Raw genomic sequence first — 24,352 nt, forward strand, 5'->3', positions numbered from 1 at the left:
AAGCTAAGCCTCCTCAAATCCGCGTCCGTTCCAGTAACAGTTCTCTTCGGCTCGGCCTCGTCAATATGCTGCTGAGTGGGCTTATTAGGCACGCACACATAGGCCATAGCATTTGGTCCGCTAAGTTAACATTAAAAGCACTATATACCCAAACATTGTACAAACCTCCTCCTCAGGTACGCCAAACTTCCTCAACAACGCCTTAGCATTGTTCAAGCTAAGCCTCCTCAAATCCGCATCAGTGCCAGTGACAGTCCTCTTCGGCTGGGCCTCGTCAGTAGGCTGCTGGGTGGGCTTATTAGGCACACGCACATAGGACGTCGCACTTGGTCCGCTAAGTTAACATTAAAAGCACTATATACCCAAACTTTATACAAAACTCCTCCTCAGGCACGCCAAACTTCCTCAACAGCGCCTTAGCATTATTCAAGCTAAGCCTCCTCAAAGCCGCGTCCGTTCCAGTAACAGTTCTCTTCGGCTGGGCCTCGTCAGTATGCTGCTGAGTGGGCTTATTAGGCACGCGCACATAGACCATCGCACTTTGTCCGCTAAGTAAACATTAAAAGCACTATATACCCAATCTTTATACAAACCTCTTCCTCAGGCACGCCAAATTTCCTCAACAACGCCTTAGCATTATTCAAGCTAAGCCTCCTCAAATCCGCATCAGTGCCAGTAACAGTCCTCTTCGGCTGGGCCTCGTCAGTGGGCTGCTGAGTGGGCTTATTGGGCACGCGCACGTAGGAGAAGCCCTCGCCGCAGCCGGTGGGGTCGGCGGGGCCGGTGAGCTGCAGCAGGCACTTGCCGCGCATGGCCTGGATGTAGGCGCGCGTCGTGTTCCAGGGGGCCACTTTCACCTGTGGGAAAAATTTATGGATTAGGGAAATAATAAACTGAAATATGTGTTAAATAAGTGTGCATTTTGTGGCCGATGCGTTGATGTTGTAAGTACCTAAGCATTCTGTGGCCGAAGCATTATTGTTAAAAGACTTAGGGCCAGTTGCACCAACCACATTTGACAGACTGATCAACGTCAGCCGGCGCGCCCCAGCGCTTTCCTATGAAACTTTTCATACATACAAATTTAGCGAATTCTTTAAGAGTGTGCATTTTGTGGCCGAGGCTTTAATGTTTTGTAGCCGACGGGTTATTGTTATAAGTGTGAATTTTGTGACCGACGAGTTAATGTTATAAGTGTGCATTTTGTGACCGACGGGTTAATGTTATGACTATGAGTGTGCATTTTGTGGCCGAAGCGTTAATGTTATGAGTGTGCATTTTGTGGCCGAAGCGTTAATGTAATGACTGTGCATTTTGTGGCCGACGCGTTAATGTTATGATTATACATTTTGTGGCCAAGGCGTTAATGTTATGATTGGGCATTTTGTGGCCGATGCGTTAATCAATCTGTGGTCGACGCGTTAATGTTATGTGTGTGCATTTTATGGCCGAGGCGTTAATATTACCTCATCGTCCATCTTCAACTGCAGCTCCTCATCATCATCCTCCTGCGGGGTGAAGATGAACTTCTCTCCGTAGCCCGCGTCTTTCAGCCGCTGTTCGGCCGACGCCATGCTGAAGTAAGCGCAGCATTGCTCGGGGGACACCATTGCGCGGATCTCCTCTTCGGACGGCAGACGAAATTCGGGTTTTATTACCCACCTGGGTGTATTAATTATATTCTTTGTTTATCATGGGTCTTGTTAGGGTCTTAGGGGTCATCCATTAATTACGTCACACGAATTTCTAGGTTTTTTGACCCCTCCCCCCCTCCTTGTTACACCTGGTCACATTTGGCAAACCCCTCCCCCCTAGGGTGACGTCACATTTTTTCTACGAAATCGCCAAATCGAATTAAGTAAGTACCTAAGTATTATTAATATTTTATCAAAATATTTTTGACGATATAAATATTAGTAATTTTATAACCCAAAACTGCTTAGGAAAGAAAATTAAACGAATAAAAACGATTATCGTTTTAAAAACTTGTTATTTAAATGTACAGCGAATAAAATAATTTAAATAAATTTTCGGTTACTGATGAAGTTAAAGTGACGTCACAAAGTTTGTGTCTCCCCCCTCCCCCATGTCACAATATGTCACATTTTCTTGACCCCCTCCCTCCCCCTAAACGTGTGATGTAATTAATGGATGACCCCTTACGATGCGAGTATAAAAGTACAATATAAAAACACTTGCATAACATTACCAAAAACAAATATTTATATTATTATTCAAATTGACTAAGTCCCACGGTAAGCTCTAGAAGGCTTGTGTTGTGGGTAGTCAGACAACGATATATATAATATACAAATAATTAAATACATAGAAAACATCCATGACTCAGGAACAAATATCTGTGTCATCACACAAATAAAATGCCCTTACCGGGATTCGAACCCAGGACCATCGGCTTCACAGGCAGGGTCACTACCCACTAGGCCAGACCAGTCGTCAAATTATAATACACTAGTTTTGTATTAACCTTTTGTATGCGTGCCGCGGTCTAAAATAGTAGGTTTTCTAAAAAATTACCCTCGGTTGTGCCAAATAGTATGTAGTTACAAATTCATCAGTCGATATAAATATTTTTTATAGTGGTTACAGACTAAAATGGCAGTACTCACCAATTCGAATCTAATCCAGTACGCTTGAAATCAGCGCAAAGCTTCAGACGTTTTCTTATTGAGCTTTCAGAGTGAGATGGGAAAGCTCTCTTGATATCATCCATTTTGATACGGCGTGGATTGTCACGGGATTTCCAGAATAGGCGATAGATGTAAACCTGAAAACCAATGTTTCATAAAAATCATAAAGAAATATTTTTCTTGTCACCAGTTGCCATGGTTACGGTCTCCTGGGTCACTCTTAAAATACTAGTTATTTCGTATTTAAATGAACCAAACTTGATTTTTTTGGTAGTTGTAAGGCCTATCCACAATGGGACATATACTAAGCACGTTTCTAGTATATGGTACAGCAGCTCTTCTAAGAAACTATGTAACTATTGTCTCCTGGGTTATGGGACAGAATAACAACAAGAAATAGGTGGTCGCTAGTTTGATTATAATCAAACTAGCGACCCGCCCTGGCTTCGCACGGGTTACACAAAACCTTAACAAAATATACACCTATACCTTCCTCAAGAATTACTATACATATTGATAGGTGAAAACCGCGTGAAAATCCGTTCAGTATTTTTCGAGTTTATCACAAACATACATAACACAAACAGACAGACGCGGCGGAGGACTTTGTTTTATAAGGTGTAGTGATTTAAGCTCTCGTGGGTGTAATACTGTAATAATTTTACGGTTCAAGTCATGTATTTCTGTCACTACGCGCAACATTTCTCGGAGCGTAGGCCTCGCATTTTAATGAAATTTAGGTGCTGATAACCATTCGCGGTGACGATGCGCAGCGAAAACCGGGATATATGTTAGTATATTCGTTAAATTATTATGGAACCGTACATTTAGATTAATTTCAAATAACAGAGTTTCGTAATGTTTCAGCAGCATATTTTACCTATAAATATTTAAGGTCTAAGAAAACACATTAAACGAGCGACTACGACTTAGGTTTTTTTTTTATTTATAAGTTTTTAGTGTTTTCATTATGTTACAAAAATGTTAATAAATAATTACTTTTAATCTGACAATCAAGAAAACACATAGTCTATAAAAATCACGTATGAATAATACATACCTGTAGGAAATCTCTAACAAAGTTGTTGGCCCTTTTCGAGTTGGGTCCAGGCACCTCGTAAAGTGGACATTCCTGTCCTGCCACGTATAATGCGTCGATTTCACGTATGTAGTAGGCTTGTCTGCAAAAAATAGCACCTTAATTATAAACCATAAATAAATAATATATATCTGTCTTAAATTTATGATGCTGGAGAAAAAACCCTCACAATGAAATTCCTCTTTCGCATTGGGGTTTAAATATAAACTAATTAATGTCAGTAAGCCCCACTTGCACCATCCCACTAACCCGGGGTTAAGCGGTTAAACCGTTAACCTAGTGACAAATTGTACTGTTAACCATGGCAACTCCAGGTTTAACCGGTTAATCCCGGGTTAGTGGAATGGTGCAAGTGGGCCTAAGCAAACTACCAGGGTACTATGAGCCTACGAAAGGTAACGAATGAAACCCAAACCTCTTGGGTATGATTAGGAAGTTCAAAGGTGGTATGTTGTGTTCATATATAGGCGCTCTTTGCGACGGGTTGGGTGCACCGGGTTACCGGGTACTATCAGGGAGCTAATATCAGGTGAAGTTTTCGATTTGGAAGTTTGAGGGAAAGAAAAAAAATGCCTGGGTTAGCTTGTCTATAATACAGTATGTTACAATCGCCATCAGCGGGCGCAGCACGGTTCCATTTTTATCGACTATCACTATGCGCGTCCCTTTCGCACTTACATACTTGTTAGAAAGTGACAAATATGGTGACAAGGGATAAAAACGCGACCGTGCTACGCCATCAGCAGAGATCGGACAATTTGTCCTGTGGACACTACAAATATCACCATTTATTCAGCAAATGTGGCCACAAGCGTCAACATTGAATTTACATAGAAGCAAAAATAATAACATTAACAATTTTATAAAATAAAACTAACTACGTTCAGGATTCTATTGTATAATCCATCACTTCATTCAGGATTCAATGTACGCCCTTGACGGAAATATATCATTTTGATCCCTTGAAACTACTATTGATGGTTTTGCGATGATTTGTCCGATCACTGGCCATCACATATATCGGAGCGGCCGAGGTGCTCATAAATATCTGAACACACACTCTAACGCCTTGACAATAAAGGCGAAAATAAACTAATGAATTTATATACCTTGTTCGTATGACGAGGAAGTCTGAAGGTGGTACGTTGTGTTCGTATATAGGCGCTCTATACATGTTGTTTTCAACGACGGGCTGGGTGGCGCCGGGGGGTAGTATACCGAGGAAGGGCGATGTGTGCGCGTACGCCACTTCACCGTATTTCAAGGGTTTCGGGCCGCTGTCCTGAAGTTAAGATTATTGGTTAGCCTTGAGATTTATTTATATAGATACCTTCTCATACAGATAAGTCATGCATAACCAAATTAATGATGATATTGACGTCAATATCATCGCTGCTGTTATCGTTGACAGCTGTTATCGTTGACTGTACTTTTCATACGACAGACAACTAATACTCACCGAAACAATTCTAAAAACCCCTAACACAATTACGTTGCGTTGTTTCGTCACAGTTCCTATGGGTACCTCCTGTCTCCATCGTCAGATCAGCTCGATGGTAGGTACCATAATATTACATTGTCATCCGATTTATACATCATGCATGCAAAATTTCAGCTCAATCGGAAACCGGGAAGTGGATCAAATTTAACTTGCAAGATTTGATTACAGAAAGACAACGGGACAGGTGAAACTAAATAAATAAACCGGGCAAGTGCGAGTCGGACTCGCGCACGAAGGGTTCCGTACCATATTGCAAAAAAAACAAAATTAAAGCAAAAAAAAAATACGGTCACCCATCCAAGTACTGACCACTCCCGACGTTGCTTAACTTTGGTCAAAAATCACGTTTGTTGTATGGGAGCCCCATTTAAATCTTTATTTTATTCTGTTTTTAGTATTTGTTGTTATAGCGGCAACAGAAATACATCATCTGTGAAAATTTCAACTGTCTAGCTATCACGGTTCGTGAGATACAGCCTGGTGACAGACGGACGGACGGACGGACGGACAGTGAAGTCTTAGTAATAGGGTCCCGTTTTACCCTTTGGGTACGGAACCCTAAAAAGCTTGTAAATAAAAAGGCATAAGGTCCACTGTTGGACAGTCAAGAGTGTTGCTGTCTGTTCATACCTTGGTGGCGCTGCGTTTGTAATAGTTCTTGATCTTGGTGCACATCCCCACTTGGCTGATCAGCGGTGGGTGTTCCTCACAAAACTCGACCAGCACCATCTCTCCGTCGCGACCGCTCAGGTCTTCGGGTGTCCTCATGAAGAACACGTCTCCGCCTCCTGAGGCTAAGCGTTCCGCTTCGCGTTGCTGTAACAACGATACCATGTTAAAGCAAACGGTTTAAAGGGGCCCACTGATTATCAGTCCGCCGGACGATATCGGCCTGTCAGTTAAAAGCAAAATTCGACAGCTCCGAACAACTGACAAGCTAATATCGTCCGGCGAACTGGTAATCTGTGGGCCTCTTAAGAGTCAAAGATCTGTGGCAAAAAAGGAGGACTAAATAGTAGATAGAGTGGAGGCAGATCTCCGTGAGCTCGGCGTCGGCGAAAGCTGGCGGGATACCGCTCTGGACCGAGCAGTGGCGTGAACACAAGAGTGTTGGAGGCCAAAACTCATATTGGGTCATCGCGCTAGCTAAGTAAGTAAGTAAGGGATAGTAGATTTCGTGTGAAAAATTGTGGAAAGTTAATGGAAAACAATTGAATATGAATCTAGTTCAATTCAATCGGAACAGGTGGAAAAAACCCTGGAAGAGCATTTAATCAAAATAATTAAGATATTCATAGAATTAAGTCTGGAAATACCGCAGGCGACAGTTCATTCCACAGTTTAGCTAGCGGTCAAAGGGGAAGATAGACAGATATGTATCTGTGCCTGTAAGGTATACCTTAGCCTTCATCCTAATATGTTTGATCAGGGGCTGCACGGGATGCGGGCCGGGGTTGGCCAGCTGTCCGTACGACAGTTTCCTGAGCGCCGGCCGGTGGAAGGCCCGCAGCCGCGCTGGACCCATATGCGTCTGTATGAAGGGCGCTCGCAGTTCCACGACGGGAGTACTGTGTTGAATGAACTGTGTCATTTTGAACACCTGGACCGCTTAGCAGATTCTGCTGCTTACTGTATATATATGCCTGTAAGTAAGGTATACCTTAGCCTTCTTCCTTATATGTTTGATCAGGGGTTGCACGGGATGCGGGCCGGGGTTGGCCAGCTGTCCGTAAGACAGTTTCCTGAGCGCGGGTCGGTGGAACGCCCGGAGCCGCGCTGGGCCCATATGCGTCTGTATGAAGGGCGCTCGCAGTTCCACGTCGGGAGTACTGTGTTGAATGAACTGTGTCATTTTGAACACCTCGCCCGCTTAGTAACTTCTGCTGTTGACTGTATATATGTGCCTGTAAAGTATACCTTAGCCTTCTTCCTGATATGTTTAATCAGGGGCTGCACGGGATGCGGGCCGTGGTTGGCCAGCTGTCCGTACGACAGTTTCCTGAGCGCGGGTCGGTGGAAGGCCCGGAGCCGCGCTGGACCCATATGCGTCTGTATGAAGGGCGCTCGCAGTTCCACGACGGGAGTACTGTGTTGGATGAGTTGGCCGCCACCGACTTTGAGGCGGGGGTTTTGGGATTTAGGCTGGTAGAAGCTGGAACAAAATAATATATGTGAGGCAATTCAAATTGTTCTAGAAATTCCATAATACTACAGTTTATTGTCGGAATCACCCAACATTCTAGAGTATTTGGAATTAACTGAATACACCTTTTGTCATATTAAGTTAAAAGCATATTTAGACGTGTTTAACATGAGCGATGTACAGTCGCCATCAGAAATATCGGAGCGGCCAAGGTGCTCACAAATATCTGAACACGCCTCTATTTTCAATGCGTTAGAGTGCGTGTTCAAAGTAGTGACGATATATCGAGTGCGCCGACTTCTGGCCGAAAGGTGTCGTGGTTCGGAGGTTCCGGGGCAAACTTCCGAATCCGACACAAGAGCAGCCGATGCAACGGAGCCACGCCATTTTGTCGACTAAATAGTGTTTAGTTTTAAGGCCTGTTCACACCGGCTGCGTGTGCGTGACGTGCACTTGTGCGTGCAGCGTTGTAGTATACAGATCTTTATGAGAGACGACACACCGCTTGCGTGACGTGTGCGTGTACGGCTCCAACATTTTACCGCACGCGCACGTGCACGTCACGCACACGCAAGCTGGTGTGCACAGGCCTTTAAGTTTATAAGATACATATATATGTTAGTCTGTAAGGTATTTGTAATATGGGCCTTGTTACCTGAATTAAATTTCTAAATAAATAAAATAACTTACACATCATTGGAGATGTTGAAGGGATCCCGATCGGGGGATTTGGGCGGTGGCGGTGGTGCATCTTCTTGCAACACGTTAATGACACCCGCCTTGCCTAGTAGGATCTTAGACTTCTTCACGTGGGGGTGCGGGATCTTCACTTTGGGTTGTGGACCGCGTTCTGCCAATAGAACAGGGTTAACAGTCGCAATAGAACTGGATAGTTTTAGAAAAGTGTCCGCTTAAATGTCTTTGACATATTATAAAAAATATTTTATCAGAAATATGTACAGTTCTGTAAAGAAAAATTCGCTATTGAACCAAGATAAAGATAGTTTATTATTCAAGTAGGCATGCGCATGTACAATGCGCTTATGAACTTCACCGGCTCCAACCCTACACCTCTGCCTCGAGAAGATTTAAATCCCCCCTCAGTTAGAGGAAGGTATCCCAATATGGGACCGGCAACAAACTCGGCAGGACACATCTTTTCAAAACATTACATCTTATAACATGCATTACGAGTAAGTAAGAAAGAGGGCCTTGGAATTTGTTCCAAAAAACCTGCATGAAATTATGAATTGCATTATGTCCTTCCTCCCAAAAACCTTGTCAGAAGGTTGAATTTCAACTAAATTAATTCGGCGGTTTGAACGTGAAAAGGTAAAAGATAGAGTTACTCCGCATTTATAATGTCTCAAACAGGGATGTTGCGAATATCCGCATCCGCAACCGCAACCGCGGAACTTCCGCATTATTTTGAAAATCCGCATCCGCATAATATCGATGCGGAGCTCATGAGGATGTGGATGTCGAACAAGTCGGTACAGGAATGTCTTAGCCATGGCGTAAGTGCCAGGTAATTTCGGCATTACCTATAACGAAATCGTCTAGATACAGAAAGGTCGGTCGAGTTACTGTTTATTAAATATAACGCACCTATATTCTTGCTAACCTAATTTTGACATATCCACATCCGCCGATGTGAGCCTTTAAATATCCGCATCCCCATCCGCGGATGTCTAAAAATCTGCATCCGCAACATCCCTGGTATCAAAGTTACCTCTAGTAATCTTGGACGGGTCTACATCGTCCGGTATTCCCAGTATAATGTTCTCATCGTTAGGGTCCAACGTAAGAATTTTCGGTTTCGGTATTTTAGACATGTTTTCGGCGTCCCAGATAACTTCGTCTTCCCAGGTACCATACACTAGTTCTTCATTCTCGACGGGGAATATACTGTAATAAAGATTGTTTGGTATATTTAATTTTAAAAAATAATATTATAGGACATTTTTACACAAATTGCCCTAAGCCCCACGGTAAGCTCAAGAAGGCTTGTGTTGTGGGTACTCAGACAACGATATATATAATATATAAATACTTACATATGTATATAGAAAACAACCACGATTCGGGAACAAATATCTGTATCATACAAATAAATGCCCTTGCCAGGATTCGAACCCGGGACCATCGGCTTCATAACGTATTCTGGCAAATAAACATTTCTATTTCTATTTCATAGGCAGGGTCACTACCCCCCCCCCCCCTTTAGGGTGGTGGCCCAGAGGATGGTGAGGGCCTACCGCACCACCTCTCACGCAGCAGCATGCCTCCTTGCCGGCACCCCGCCTTGGGAGCTGGAAGCGGGGGTGCTGGCGGACAGGTACCGGCTGAGGGCGGAAGCCAGGGGGCGTGGGGAGCTCCCAGGCGCGGAGGAGGTTGAAAGGGTGATGCGGGGAGCCGCGGAGCGCCTACGAGAGAGGTGGCGGGAGGCCTTGGAGGATAGCCACTATGGAACCCGAACCATAGGGGCTATTCTCCCGGTAATGGACGAGTGGGTGGATCGGGGCAGGGGGGCCCTGACCTTTAGGGTGACGCAGGTGGTGTCCGGACACGGCTGTTTCGGACACTACCTGCACAAAATACAGAGGGAGCCGGGGCCTCAGTGCCACGAATGTGGCGCGGCGGATGATACGGCTCAGCACACTCTGGAAGAGTGTAATCGCTGGGCCGTGGAAAGAGCTTCCCTCAGGGCAGCGACGAGGGTGGCGGATCTCTCGCTACACAGCATAATAGCGGCGATGCTGGGTAGCGAGAGGAAATGGGAAGCGGTGGCCTCCTTCTGCGAAGAAGTAATGTCGCAGAAGGAGGAGTCGGAGAGGGAGCGAGAAGCGGCGGCTGACGCGCTTCCTCTCCGACGCAGGCGGCAGGGTCGAAGGCGAGGAGCGTATGCTCGCCTCGAGCCCTAGTGGGGCCAGTGGGTACCGAACCCGCATCGCATCGGCCCCACACACGTCGTAGGGGTGGGGATCAAGCGTTTCTGGTCCCCCCCTGCATTGTGAGGGTGCCCTGGCGACAAGCCGGGGCTGCCGGAGGGCGCTGTGGTGGAATGACCTCGATCCCAGTGCGCCCTCACGAACGGCAAAGAGGGTGAAACGCCGGAGTGGGTTTAGTGGGTAGGGCCAAATTCTCCCTCCCTCTCGCTAAGAGAGGGATAAGGAGCGGCGAGTCCCACACACTGTGCGTAAATGCATTCCCACTCCGTCAAAAAAAAAAAAAAAAGGTCACTACCCTTTAGGCCAGACTGGTCGTCAAGTATATGGTACAAGTTATTACATAATTAGCTTGACACGCGGCTCGCTTGCGTCAAATTCGCTCAGTGTCATTTATCTCTAAGCAAATAATTGAAATCATATAAAATAAAGATGTAGACTGAAATAAAGTAGCAGAAACTTATTAAAAAAAACGTAAACCAGTAATTCATATCATTTCTATTTTTTTATTTCTTTATAACGGCATTTAATAATCACAAATGTAAAATTATAATAAATTGAAAATAACTATAAAGACTCATTTGACTTGTAAAGCAAAATTTAATTTTTTAAATCAGGCAAATACATAATATATCAATTTTGTGGATCACACTAGGCTAAGCCTGTCCCGTGACTCCACGTTTACGCATTATGTTAAGAGCGATTAAATATGTAGTGGTACATTAAATTTATATACCTAGTTACAGTTAATACATTACATTTTTAAACTTATATCTAGTGCAAATAATTAACAAGTTCGCTTATGAATATAAAGATAAGATGTCAGACTTTCGGAATTTTAAAAAACCTACTCACTTGTCAAATACTCTCTTATTAATCTTGCCATAAAAACACTGTACATATAATTTACGCACCTGTACCAAGTGTTGTCTTCGCCCTCGGTTGACGCAGACGTTTGAGGATTCGTAGTAGATGTTGATGAACTGAAAAAAGAATATATAATAGATATCACTTCGGCTTACATTAGGTTAGACGTAATTATCGAAATAAATACCTCCTGCCTGTCACCGTTAAAGTGTTCGCTAGATTTTAAGTATTAATTATGTTACTAACACATATGGATCCTTCGTTCGAAATAAATTATTATTGATTGATTGAAATTTAATTGTATGGGAATTTTATTTATTTTATTTATTTATTTAAACTTTATTGCACAAACACAAGAAAAATGTACAAATGGCGGACTTAATGCCAAAAGCCATTCTCTACCAGTCAACCATTGGGTCAAACAGAGACAAATGTTGGTGCAGAAGATACATAATTTATAAAGAGAAATGTAACCGAGAAGTCAAATATTATATATAAACATAATAAGATAAACCTACAAAATTATGATAAAATACTAATATTTATATGATATACACAGATAAACTAATAAATATTACTTAGGTACATAAAAGATGGAGAACATTATTTAAATTCTTCTGACAGAAGATGCTTGCGGAGTAGTCTTTTAAAGACAAGTTTGTTTGGAATTTTCATAGTTTTCTGTTGAGTGATGTTGATCAGCCTGGCAAATGTGGTTGGTGCAACTGGGGCTAAGTTGCATGTCTACCAAAAAGTATTCAAATGCGATCGTCTAGAAAAGTAAATGTAAACATACGTGGCGGGTTTGGTGGGGAGCGGCGCGGGCTGCGGCCGCGGGTGCGAGAACTGCTGCGCCGTGCGGCTCACCGACGTCGGCACCCAGCCGGCTGCGTTGCTCTTACTGTTCAAACGGGCTAGAACCTGTACAAACAAAACATGGCGTCAACTGATTATTATAATGTACCACGCAGCAGCCTCTGAGACTTATACACGGACGCAGAGTATAGTAGCAACCCTAGGCGACACCTCCATCTAACCGCCTAGAGTGGACAGAGTGACAGTTTGCCAGAATCAGTGATGAGTGCCCCCTCAGCAAACTCTTTAAAAACAGACTCGAAGAACACTTTCGAAAAGGACAAGACACAAGTGGACATTCATGACTACCGTTCTACTTCGGGACTGAGGACTACTTCTAACAGTTCTAACCCACTGTCGGGACTGAGGGCGGCCTCCTGTTCGGCTTTGGTCTCTTCCGGCCTCTACTTCAAATCGAGCATTCTCCGTTAAAACACAACCTTACATGGCGACCCTGCCACCAATGAGAGACAAGACCGTACGCACCTTATGTTTAATCTCGCTACCATCCCAAATGACATCATCTTCCCACTACAACTGTGACAGTGATACCACAAGGAACGAGTCCTCAAGAAACCCACGGTGAAGACTCTTTTCAAATTTCTGTTCACTTTTGGTCTTTTTATTTTGACTTTAACACGAGCATTTATCATTAACACCTAGCCTTACATGGCGACCCTGCCACCAATACGATACTAATAAGAACATACCTTATGTTTGATCTCGCTACCATCCCAAATGACGTCATCCTCCCATTGCAACTGCGATACCATAAGGAAGGAATCCTCAGGAAACCCACTATCGGGACTATCGGCGGCCTCCTGTTCGGATTTAGTCTCTTCCGGCCTCTTTTCTACTTCAATGTGAGCATTTTCCATTAAAACCCAACCTTACATGGCGACCCTGCCACCAATGAGAGACAAGACCGTACGCACCTTATGTTTGATCTCGCTACCATCCCAAATGACGTCATCCTCCCACTGCAACTGCGACACCATAAGGAACGAGTCCTCAGGAAACCCACGGTGAAGACTCTTTTCAACTTTCTGTTAAATTTTGGTCTTTTTCGTCCTTTATTTTGACTTTAACGCGAGCATTTATCATTAACACCTAACCTTACATGGCGACCCTGCCACCAATACGATACTAATAAGAACATACCTTATGTTTGATCTCGCTACCATCCCAAATGACGTCATCCTCCCATTGCAACTGCGATACCATAAGGAAGGAATCCTCAGGAAACCCACTATCGGGACTATCGCGTCTCCTGTTCGGATTTAGTCTCTTCCGGCCTCTTTTCTTCTTCAACGTGAGCATTCTCCATTAAAACCCAACCTTACATGGCGACCCTGCCACCAATGAGAGACAAGACCGTACGCACCTTATGTTTGATCTCGCTACCATCCCAAATGACGTCATCCTCCCACTGCAACTGCGACACCATAAGGAACGAGTCCTCAGGAAACCCACGGTGAAGACTCTTTTCAACTTTCTGTTAAATTTTGGTCTTTTTCGTCCTTTATTTTGACTTTAACGCGAGCATTTATCATTAACACCTAACCTTACATGGCGACCCTGCCACCAATACGATACTAATAAGAACATACCTTATGTTTGATCTCGCTACCATCCCAAATGACGTCATCCTCCCATTGCAACTGCGATACCATAAGGAAGGAATCCTCAGGAAACCCACTATCGGGACTATCGCGTCTCCTGTTCGGATTTAGTCTCTTCCGGCCTCTTTTCTTCTTCAACGTGAGCATTCTCCATTAAAACCCAACCTTACATGGCGACCCATGCCATGGTTGGTGGTAACCAATGAGAGACAAGACCGTACGCACCTTATGTTTGATCTCGCTACCATCCCAAATGACGTCATCCTCCCACTGCAACTGCGACACCATAAGAAATGAGTCCTCGGGGAAACCACTGTCGGGACTGTCAGCGGCCTCCTGTTCGGTTTTGGTCTCTTCCTCTGACCTCTCCTTTGGTTCGGTCTCGCGGTCTGGTGATTGGGCCTGGAAGTAGGGAAAGTTTTAGGTCAATTTTATATGGTTGTTGTTGTGTATGTTGTTGTTGCTTAGGTGTTGTATATGTAGATAGATGTGTATAGGTATTTCATGAGGTTTTGGTAATGACTCTAAATTAATAATACCATCTATCGGCAATTTTTACAGCTTTCAGCAACTATAGTTCTTTTGTCAATATTTATGCTTCCTTCCGTATGGGAAGTATACAAGGGCAACCCAAGTTATAGGTAGCCTTACCTTAACTTATCCAAGCCTTCTCTAGTCTCAGGTACAGTCAACTGTAAAAATATGGGTGTACAAATCATCTCAAAAATATGTCCCATAACTCTTATGTCAGTGAATTAAGAACTATGGGACATATTTTTGAGTAAGTTGTCTACACCCATATTTTTACAGTTGACTGTACATTACGTCGTACCAACTCATTGACGAGTGAAACTGACAATGCTACAAGATCGCCAGTGAGTGAGACAGACATACCTTGACTTTAAACCCGTAATCGAAGCCATCTCCCGTCTCAGGCACGTTCAGCATGTCGTACCACACCTGGGCCGGCCCGAAACGCCAATGCGCGGGCGTCGGGCGTTGAGACTTGTCGCCAGATTGAGCGTTGTTGCTATCGTTGTTTGTTTGCTGGTTCTCTTCCATTGGTCTGTAAGAAAATGACACATATACCCCCTTATTCATAAAACTTTACGGGCCTGATTTTGTTAAGTTGTTTTATCTCTTTCTTACAAATACATAAGTCAAAATGACAGATAAAGACAAACGATAGTGAAAGTGGTAGACGCGCGCGGCTACAGCCCAATATCAACCTCCATGCATTTCGACAAAAGTTCACGATGAAGCGCCTTCGCTTATCCTGTTTATTGAGTTTAAACCTAATTGCACTGATATAAAGTCTACTATCGCCTGTATATCTACGTAGCTTTTCATTGTCGCTAGCGTATTGCGTTGTTCTCACGCAGATGGTTTTGTTTTCTTGCGCGCAGACTTGGCAGTTGAATTTAAACCCTACAGCATCGAGATAAGGTCTATATTACCTAAGGAGTTTATCCTCATCATCGCTCGCGTATTGAGGTTCATAGTTTTCTGGCGGTTGCACGGGTGTATCGCTACTAGTGCTGCCGCTACGACGACGCCGTCTTCGTTTCTTCACTAAGCGCCATTTTTGAGGAATAATTGCTGCTAGACTTTAAACCTTATTGAAAGTACATAAGGTCTACATTACCTAAGCAGTTTATCCTCATCGTCGCTCGCATACTGAGGTTCATTAGTTTTCTGGCGGTTGTGCGGGTGTATCGCTACTAGTGCTGCCGCTACGACGGCGCCGCCTTCGTTTCTTCACGTAGCGCCATATTTGAGGAATAATTGCTACTTGACTTTAAACCTTACTGAAAGTACATAAGGTCTACATTACCTAAGCAGTTTATCCTCATCATCGCTCGCGTATTGAGGTTCATAGTTTTCTGGCGGTTGCGCGGGTGTATCGCTACTAGTGCTGCCGCTACGACGGCGCCGCCTTCGTTTCTTCACTTAGCGCCATATTTGAGGAATAATTGCTACTTACTTTAAACCTTACTGAAAGTACATAAGGTCTACATTACCTAAGCAGTTTATCCTCATCGTCGCTCGCATACTGAGATTCATAGTTTTCTGGCGGTTGCGCGGGTGTATCGCTACTAGTGCTGCCGCTACCACGGCGCCGTCTTCGTTTCTTCACTAAGCGCCATTTTTGAGGAATAATTGCTGCTAGACTTTAAACCTTATTGAAAGTAGATAAGGTCTACATTACCTAAGCAGTTTATCCTCATCGTCGCTCGCATACTGAGATTCATAGTTTTCTGGCGGTTGCGCGGGTGTATCGCTACTAGTGCTGCCGCTACCACGGCGCCGTCTTCGTTTCTTCACTAAGCGCCATTTTTGAGGAATAATTGCTGCTAGACTTTAAACCTTATTGAAAGTAGATAAGGTCTACATTACCTAAGCAGTTTATCCTCATCGTCGCTCGCATACTGAGATTCATAGTTTTCTGGCGGTTGCGCGGGTGTATCGCTACTAGTGCTGCCGCTACGACGGCGGCGCCTTCGTTTCTTCACTTAGCGCCATTTTTGAGGAATAATTGCTACTTGACTTTAAACCTTACTGAAAGTACATAAGGTCTACATTACCTAAGCAGTTTATCCTCATCATCGCTCGCGTATTGAGGTTCATAGTTTTCTGGCGGTTGCGCGGGTGTATCGCTACTAGTGCTGCCGCTACGACGGCGCCGCCTTCGTTTCTTCACTTAGCGCCATATTTGAGGAATAATTGCTACTTACTTTAAACCTTACTGAAAGTACATAAGGTCTACATTACCTAAGCAGTTTATCCTCATCGTCGCTCGCATACTGAGATTCATAGTTTTCTGGCGGTTGCGCGGGTGTATCGCTACTAGTGCTGCCGCTACCACGGCGCCGTCTTCGTTTCTTCACTAAGCGCCATTTTTGAGGAATAATTGCTGCTAGACTTTAAACCTTATTGAAAGTAGATAAGGTCTACATTACCTAAGCAGTTTATCCTCATCGTCGCTCGCATACTGAGGTTCATAGTTTTCAGGCGGTTGTGCGGGAGTGTCGCTACTTGTGCTGCCGCTACGACGGCGCCGCCTTCGTTTCTTCACGTAGCGCCATATTTGAGGTAGACTTGATAATTTGCCTGGGCCAAAGAGTCTCGAGAATAGAAGAACCTGGAAAGTTTTTGAGGATTAGTAACAGATTCATTTCAGCTGTCAAGCATGCGGCTTTTAAAGGGGCCCACAGATCACCAGTTTCGCCGGACTATATCAGTCTGTCAGTTGTTTGGAATTGTCACCTTTTGCGTTCAACTGACAGGCTGTTATCGCCCGGTGAACTGGCAATCTGTGGGCCCCTAGATCTTCAAATTGGATGCAAATCCGCTGTCTCGCTCGCGCTGTCATATTCCAAACAAAGAAACTGCATTAAAATATTTTAAAGCGCTGTTTTCATTCACCAATTCGGAGATGTTGAACGTTAATTCACCTTGTTGTGGGACTTCATACACTTCATACTTAATGTTCTTCATATTTTGTTACTTTGGGGCTATTCATAAATTACGTCATTTTAAATTGGGGGGGGGGGGGGTCTGGACATCGGATGATGGTAGCATGACGTAGGAGGAAACGGGGTCATTTGAAGCATGATTTTTGGATGATTTTAGGGTGGGGGGGGGGTCAAAAATCGTCAAAAATTGATGACGTAATTTATGAACAGCCCCTTTATCAAAATGGTAACTTACTTTATCAGGTCTAAAGTCAGGGAAGAGTTCAGTGACATCAGTGTTGGCATATTTCGAGGGTAACATTGCAGCCAGCGGTGTCTCCAGTTTCTTATTTTCTGATGTCTGGGTCCGTAACGTTCTGTCCCTAAGAAAAATCTCAAAATATTATTATCATTGTATACTTCAGCGGTCGGCAACCTTTTAGCAGCCAAGGGCCACATAGTAGTTAACGGAGGTGACGCGTGCCGTACTTTGTTAATATCTTTGACTTTATGAGACATTGTCGTTTGTCACTATTACATACAAAATAGCCAATGCGGCACTCGGGCCGCAAGTGACAGGTTCACGAGCCGCATGCGGCCCGCGGGCCGCAGGTTGCCGACCGCTGGTATACTTAATTAACATGTAGGTATAGGTACGTAAACTTCATCCTCGCGCTATCACGGCTCATGGGAGCCTGGGCTCCGTCCGTTACCGTTTACGGTTCAATTTGTGCTGGTTATTGGTCAATTGCAATTATATAACGTTCGGCCAACACTGAGGATAGGTACGTAAAATAAATATATAAAAAAAAAGAAGTGAAGAGGTGGGCTGGCGGCAATCTAGATCGTGCAGTCCACATGGCTTAACCGTACAAATTGGGGGCAAACTACATGTATCTACATGGTTGCGACTTGCGAACCTTAGCAATGAGGGAAGGAGAAAGTAGAAGAAAACCGGGCAAGTGCGAGTCGGACTCGCGCACGAAGGGTTCCGTACCATAATGCAAAAAACGGCAAAAAAACGGTCACTCATCCAAGTACTGACCACTCCCGACGTTGCTTAACTTTGGTCAAAAATCACGTTTGTTGTATGGGAGCCCCATTTAAATCTTTATTTTATTCTGTTTTTAGTATTTGTTGTTATAGCGGCAACAGAAATACATCATCTGTGAAAATTTCAACTGTCTAGCTATCACGGTTCGTGAGATACAGCCTGGTGACAGACGGACGGACGGACGGACAGCGAAGTCTTAGTAATAGGGTCCCGTTTTACCCTTTGGGTACGGAACCCTAAAAACAATGTATATTCATAATGTATGTTGAAACAAACATGTGAATATTAAATTTCCAATTTATTTTATTTCACATCTTATATTATGTGAATTAATCTTTTGATTCTGTAGAATGTGCCTATAGCCTTTGCTCTCCACTGTATGATTATGTTTCAATGGTGTTTACATATCAAAACTATATCACAACCTCATTTAACTTACAACAAGATAGTAGTGATAGTCTATTTTAAATCACGCGCCGCGATTGTTGCGCCATTTAGGGTTCTAACTAAATTTGTTGTTCAATATTCACGCTACAGGATTTCCAATTTAGCAAGAACCCTAAGTGGCATAACACTCCCGTGTGGTGACTGTACAATCGACGTCAAAAATATGTTAACACTTTTGTACCTTACTCCTTTGTAATAAGGCAAAAAGTGTAAACATATCTTTGACGTCAACTGTACATACCTATCATAATAAAATAATTTAAAATTTAAATAATAAAGTAGTATAAAACATTCGAGAGAATATAAATTATCACCACCTTGACTAATGAAGTCTATGTAGCATGGAGGTACAAAAAAACTTACGGAATAGTCGAAGGCGGAGGCATAAGCCCCCCATCCCCCTCCATGTCCCCCTCATATCCATCATCGCCCGCCCTCTGCTCCTCCTGCTGAAAAATCTCTTTGTCCTTCCAATTCTCTTCGCTCTGTGGACAATCACTCTTAACATCTACTGACACAGCCGTGTCAATATCCATCTCATCTTTAACTTCTGTCTGTGTGTGTGTGTCTGGTGCTTCCCGATTAGTACTAGTGTCTTCCTAATGTTAACACAAACACAATGTTAGAACAATTGTAGTTGTAGGATATTTAGTGTAGCGATTAGCTGTTTGTTAGTGGCAGATGAGGATGAAATGGATAGTGGTAGATATCTAGATAACATGCGGTGATATAGAAGGTGCGATGTGGTGATGGTAAAGTAGTGAAAATGATGCCCAAGGACAGTCACATTTAACAACAAATCCCCATTCATAAACGTCTACTAAAGTTGACAAGCCGATAAAAAACGTTTATGAATAAGGGGGAAAATCTGTAAACTGACATAGATGTCTTACACTAAAGAAAATGACCAGCCCCTGGTAGTTGCAGCCGGAGTTGAACCAATGTCTTCAGCCTGTGGTTGGGAGAGGTTGTGATATTATGTACTTCCGTTCCAGTCTTAGGATTTAACAAATCACACAAACCCACCACCAAATGCCAGTACCCTATTGTTGTAACCAGGGGCCTTACCGGTATAACTAAAAAACAAAACTAAATACAAAAATATCTGATAGCATTCACAATAGTATTTAGGTAAGGATAGTGATTGATCTGATTAGCTAAATTAAATGCAATAATATACATAAACAACCGTGATACCGAAATTAAATAGTAGTTAATTTGTATGAATATACAGAACCGGTATATTTTACGGGTATTCGGTCCCTGTGGTTGTAACACTCTCGTTTTAAAACAAGCTTAAATTACATGAGACTTGGCTCAGACATATAATAGTAATAAATAAAGCCATTATTTGTCTATTGGCAAGGCAAAAGACCGAGAAAGGTGGAAAGATATGGAGGAGACCTATACCCAAAAGGGGTCCTTAATATAGTATAATAAACAACAATATTAACAGAAAACTTCTAAGGAAAAATAAAGGCTTAAATAAAAAAAAGCCCTTTATGCCAAGCCTGGGTACAATGTTTATTAAAAAACATTGTTGTAAATATAAAAAATATTGCGCGGTCTGTGTGCCTATTGGTATAGCACTCCTCTATGTCTACTACAAGTTTTCATTGCTAAAAATTGTTATAGGTACAAAACATAGGGGTACAATAATATAGAGATGACACGGGGGGAGGGGCCAAACGACCGAACGAGATGCACTTAAGGAAATTTCAGTAGGAGTAGCAGAGAAAGCAGTATTATTGCTTGTCCTTGCCACAGTCTCACTTTTAGTTTGTTCCCCACCAAAAATTTAGTATGGTTTATGGTGGGCAACAAATAACCCGGCTGAATTACATAGATTGTTTTTGGTATGTTGTCAGGAATGTTATAATGTGTTTTAAATATTGTTGCTTTGCGTATCAATCAGTCAATCAATCAAGCATTTTTTGTCCGTATGTTTTGTCCCTCACTGAGGCACGCATATAGCTCATCTATGTAATACTAGGTCTATGGTACTTACAAAAAAATAGTGAGTAGTACTTTTGTATGTCAAACTTTTAATCTCTCTCTAAAACTTTAAATCTAATTGCTTTGCTTGCTGTAATACTTATACAATTTATAGGCCATTAGGTTTGTGTACGGGTCATTCTTAGTTAAGAGGTAATCGCTTGTATGAAAAAGTGGCACAACATAAATGTTAAAATTTTGATCTAATTATACAATATTTTTATTGAAACAACTCTTTTATGTATATTTGTAAGCTTATCAGTCATTTTTTTAATTTTTTACCATTTTAGAAGACACCAGGGGAGAGACCGTACTTTTTCTATGTAATGAAGAGAGAAGGGTCTCTCCCCTGATCTCTTTAAAAACATAAACAAAATCGAAATTTTGACCAGCCGTCTTACAAATTCCAGCAAATTAAAGTGTAATGATTCATTTAAACAAGAATTCATACCTCCACTGTACATTTTGGGAAATTATGCGCCAGGGGAAAGACGCCAGGGGAGTGACTTTTTCATGTCAAAACACATATAATTGTGAAAGTATTTATATAATTAAAATAAGTATTTATACAATCTATGCATAAACTATAGTAAATATACAAATACAATTAAGTATTTATATCAATAATTTTGAAATAAAACTGACCAGGGGAGATACCACTTTCATAAAACAACATTGTCAAGTAAAGGGGTCAATGATCAAAATGACTGACAAATGGAACCAAAAGATGACTGTCGCAGGGTTGGTTGTTAGTGTTGAATCAAATGCATTGTTATTGAGATTAAAATCTCAATTATTAACATTATAAACCCAATATTTTTACATTTACATAATAGCCAGGGTAGGAGACATAGAATTTGGGGGACAAACTTTAACATAAATATTTTTTATGAAAAAGAAAAATTTAAAGGATTTTATTAAGAACATTACAATAAATATTTATTTTAATTTATGAAGTATACCAAATTTAACGGATTAATTTGAATTACATCTGGATAAAATTACTGATTTATTGTAAAACCTGCAAAGGGACAGGCCAGGGGAGGGGACTTTTGCATGTTTGAGGGGCAATTGTGACAGAACTGAATTAATTAATTAATTGAAATTGAGTGTCTATAGAGGAAATGCAATTTTTTAAGGGAAATTACCATAGTTTATTTAAATAGTTTAAGAAAAGTATGAATATGTAATATATGTATCATGGACACCGTTAATACCTCTTAACTTAGAATGACCCGTACATCATGTTTCCAAATGTACTGCTAATGGAAGGCTAGGCAAACTAAATAAGTTAGAATTGAGTTTCACAACAGATGAAAGTATTAGTAATGAGTATGTTGCAGCTTCGTAAGCATGGCTTTGGTTATTTTGTCTTACTTGAGCATCCTCGGCAACATCATCAATGTCAAAAAAGTCTACGGCAGAAGGGCTTTTAATTGTGTAATCTGAAATCAAGAAAAATTCAAATATTAAAATTGCAATCAGTAATGAAGTATGAGTCACATTTTTTAAATTCAGTAATGACTGTGCAATGATATAAGGGTGTCCAATTTCTTTGTCCAATGTGTATTTTGTCCCACATTTTGCTTAATGAGAGAGTGGGAGGCAATGACATTGGACCAAGATATTGGACTGATGGAATACCACCCCTATATGTATATCATGTAATGAGCATAGTGCCGTATGGTGCCGGCATCAGAAAAGAATAGCACCACCCCATCTCTGACTGTCCAAGTAAAAACCTAGCTTAATATGAGACTGTTTCTAGTTTCTCATTGAAACATTCCAAAATAATTCACAAACCTTTTTCCTCTTCCTCTTTCACTTTCTCTTCATTCTCCAGCACCTCAGACAGCATAGAGCCAAGCCCCAGCCGACTGAGTGACGACAACATGCGTTTGGAGTCCCCATCAAGCAACCCATCGTCTTCCAGCTGACCGGATTCATCTATGTTGCCAAACAGGAACCCGGTCAAGTCGACGCCACCGCGGTCTTGGTCGGCGGGATCGTCGCTGTCGCACATGGTTACGTGAACAACGATTTATAGTACACTTATACACATCTTTTGTAGATGAAACACGAAAATAGTGGGAAATAACAGGGCATAACAAAATAAATATGATTTTATGAGTGTTCTCTTCACTGCGTCCACTGAAATCAGTAAAGTGAATAGCGATTTGACGTTTGACGAGCGAAATTGAACGAATGAAATGAATGGTCATGTCATCATCCGTCAGTTCTGACGTATGCTGTTTGAGGCATGATTATAAACACGTTACGAATCTATTATTACAATTATTTTAACTTGGCAACCCAACGTATAAAATGGCGGAAGCCCGAATTGGCGCGAAGTTTGTAACTTTGTAACATCTTTGTAAAGAGCTAACTATGGAGGGTATTGGCAGCCCAACGTATAGAACGGCGGAAGCGCGAACTGGCGCGAAGTTTGTAACTTTGTAAAGAGCTGACTATGGAGGATATTTGGCAGCCCAACGTATAGAACGGCGGAAGCGCGAACTGGCGCGAAGTTTGTAACTTTGTAAAGAGCTGACTATGGAGGATATTTGGCAGCCCAACGTATAGAACGGCGGAAGCGCGAACTGGCGCGAAGTTTGTAACTTTGTAAAGAGCTGACTATGAAGGATATTTGGCAACCCAACGTATAGAACGGCGGAAGCGCGAACTGGCACGAAGTTTGTAACTTTGTAAGGAGCTGACTATGGAGGGTATTTGGCAGCCCAACGTATAGAACGGCGGAAACGCGAACTGGCGCGAAGTTTGTAACTTGGTAAAGAGCTTACTATGGAGGATATTTGGCAGCCCAACGTATAAAACGGCGGAAGCGCGAACTGTCGCGAAGTTTGTAATTTTTTAAAGAGCTGACTATGGAGGATATTTGGCAGCCCAACGTATAAAACGGCGGAAGGGCGAACTGGCGCGAAGTTTGTAATTTTTTAAAGAGCTGACTATGAAGGATATTTGGCAACCCAACGTATAAAACGGCGGAAGCGCGAACTGGCGCGAAGTTTGTAACTTTGTAAAGAGCTGACTATGAAGGATATTTGGCAACCCAACGTATAGAACAGCGGAAGCGCGAACTGGCACGAAGTTTGTAACTTTGTAAGGAGCTGACTATGGAGGGTATTTGGCAGCCCAATGTATAGAACGGCGGAAGCACGAACTGGCGCGAAGTTTGTAGCTTTGTAAAGAGCTGACTATGAAGGATATTTGGCAACCCAACGTATAGAACGGCGGAAGCGCGAACTGGCGCGAAGTTTGTAACTTTGTAAGGAGCTGACTATGGAGGGTATTTGGCAGCCCAACGTATAGAACGGCGGAAGCGCGAACTGGCGCGAAGTTTGTAACTTTGTAAAGAGCTTACTATGGAGGATATTTGGCAGCCCAACTTATAAAACGGCGGAAGCGCGAACTGGCGCGAAGTTTGTAACTTTTTAAAGAGCTGACTATGGAGGATATTTGGCAGCCCGACGTATAGAACGGCGGAAGCGCGAACTGGCGCGAAGTTTGTAACTTTTTAAAGAGCTGACGATGGAGGGTATGGTCACGTTATTCTCTTTAGGTATTAGAGCTGACATTCTTTAGTCGAAAAACGAATTGGGTAACTATATATTTATTTTATATTTCAGAATTAATTACATTTATTACTGTTATTTATTTATAAGTGCGGAAACTTTAACCTGATACATAAATAAGATAC

The 24,352-nt window shown here is 42.5% G+C and overlaps 1 protein-coding gene across 1 annotated transcript in view; it reads right to left on the reverse strand.

Annotated features, from left to right (window-relative positions):
• Window positions 1-22,776, reverse strand: part of LOC134667209 (transcription initiation factor TFIID subunit 1) — a 47,584-nt gene extending 24,808 nt beyond the window's left edge. Inside the window, exons 1-18 of the mRNA XM_063524536.1 lie at window positions 22,438-22,776; window positions 22,012-22,079; window positions 19,003-19,238; window positions 17,395-17,521; window positions 16,644-16,825; window positions 14,578-14,749; window positions 13,909-14,085; window positions 12,003-12,127; window positions 11,254-11,322; window positions 9,124-9,299; window positions 8,082-8,241; window positions 7,166-7,400; window positions 5,879-6,064; window positions 4,857-5,029; window positions 3,709-3,829; window positions 2,628-2,785; window positions 1,467-1,662; window positions 594-857 (exon numbers count right to left, since the gene is read on the reverse strand). Coding sequence (XP_063380606.1) covers window positions 594-857; window positions 1,467-1,662; window positions 2,628-2,785; window positions 3,709-3,829; window positions 4,857-5,029; window positions 5,879-6,064; window positions 7,166-7,400; window positions 8,082-8,241; window positions 9,124-9,299; window positions 11,254-11,322; window positions 12,003-12,127; window positions 13,909-14,085; window positions 14,578-14,749; window positions 16,644-16,825; window positions 17,395-17,521; window positions 19,003-19,238; window positions 22,012-22,079; window positions 22,438-22,657 — 3,045 coding nt within the window. The 5' untranslated portion in view covers window positions 22,658-22,776. The remainder of the gene's footprint in view (window positions 1-593; window positions 858-1,466; window positions 1,663-2,627; window positions 2,786-3,708; window positions 3,830-4,856; window positions 5,030-5,878; window positions 6,065-7,165; window positions 7,401-8,081; window positions 8,242-9,123; window positions 9,300-11,253; window positions 11,323-12,002; window positions 12,128-13,908; window positions 14,086-14,577; window positions 14,750-16,643; window positions 16,826-17,394; window positions 17,522-19,002; window positions 19,239-22,011; window positions 22,080-22,437) is intronic.
• Between the last annotated feature and the right edge of the window lie 1,576 nt (window positions 22,777-24,352).

This window comes from Cydia fagiglandana, chromosome 9 (genome assembly GCF_963556715.1).
Source record: "Cydia fagiglandana chromosome 9, ilCydFagi1.1, whole genome shotgun sequence".
In the NCBI taxonomy this organism is placed as follows: domain Eukaryota; kingdom Metazoa; phylum Arthropoda; class Insecta; order Lepidoptera; family Tortricidae; genus Cydia; species Cydia fagiglandana.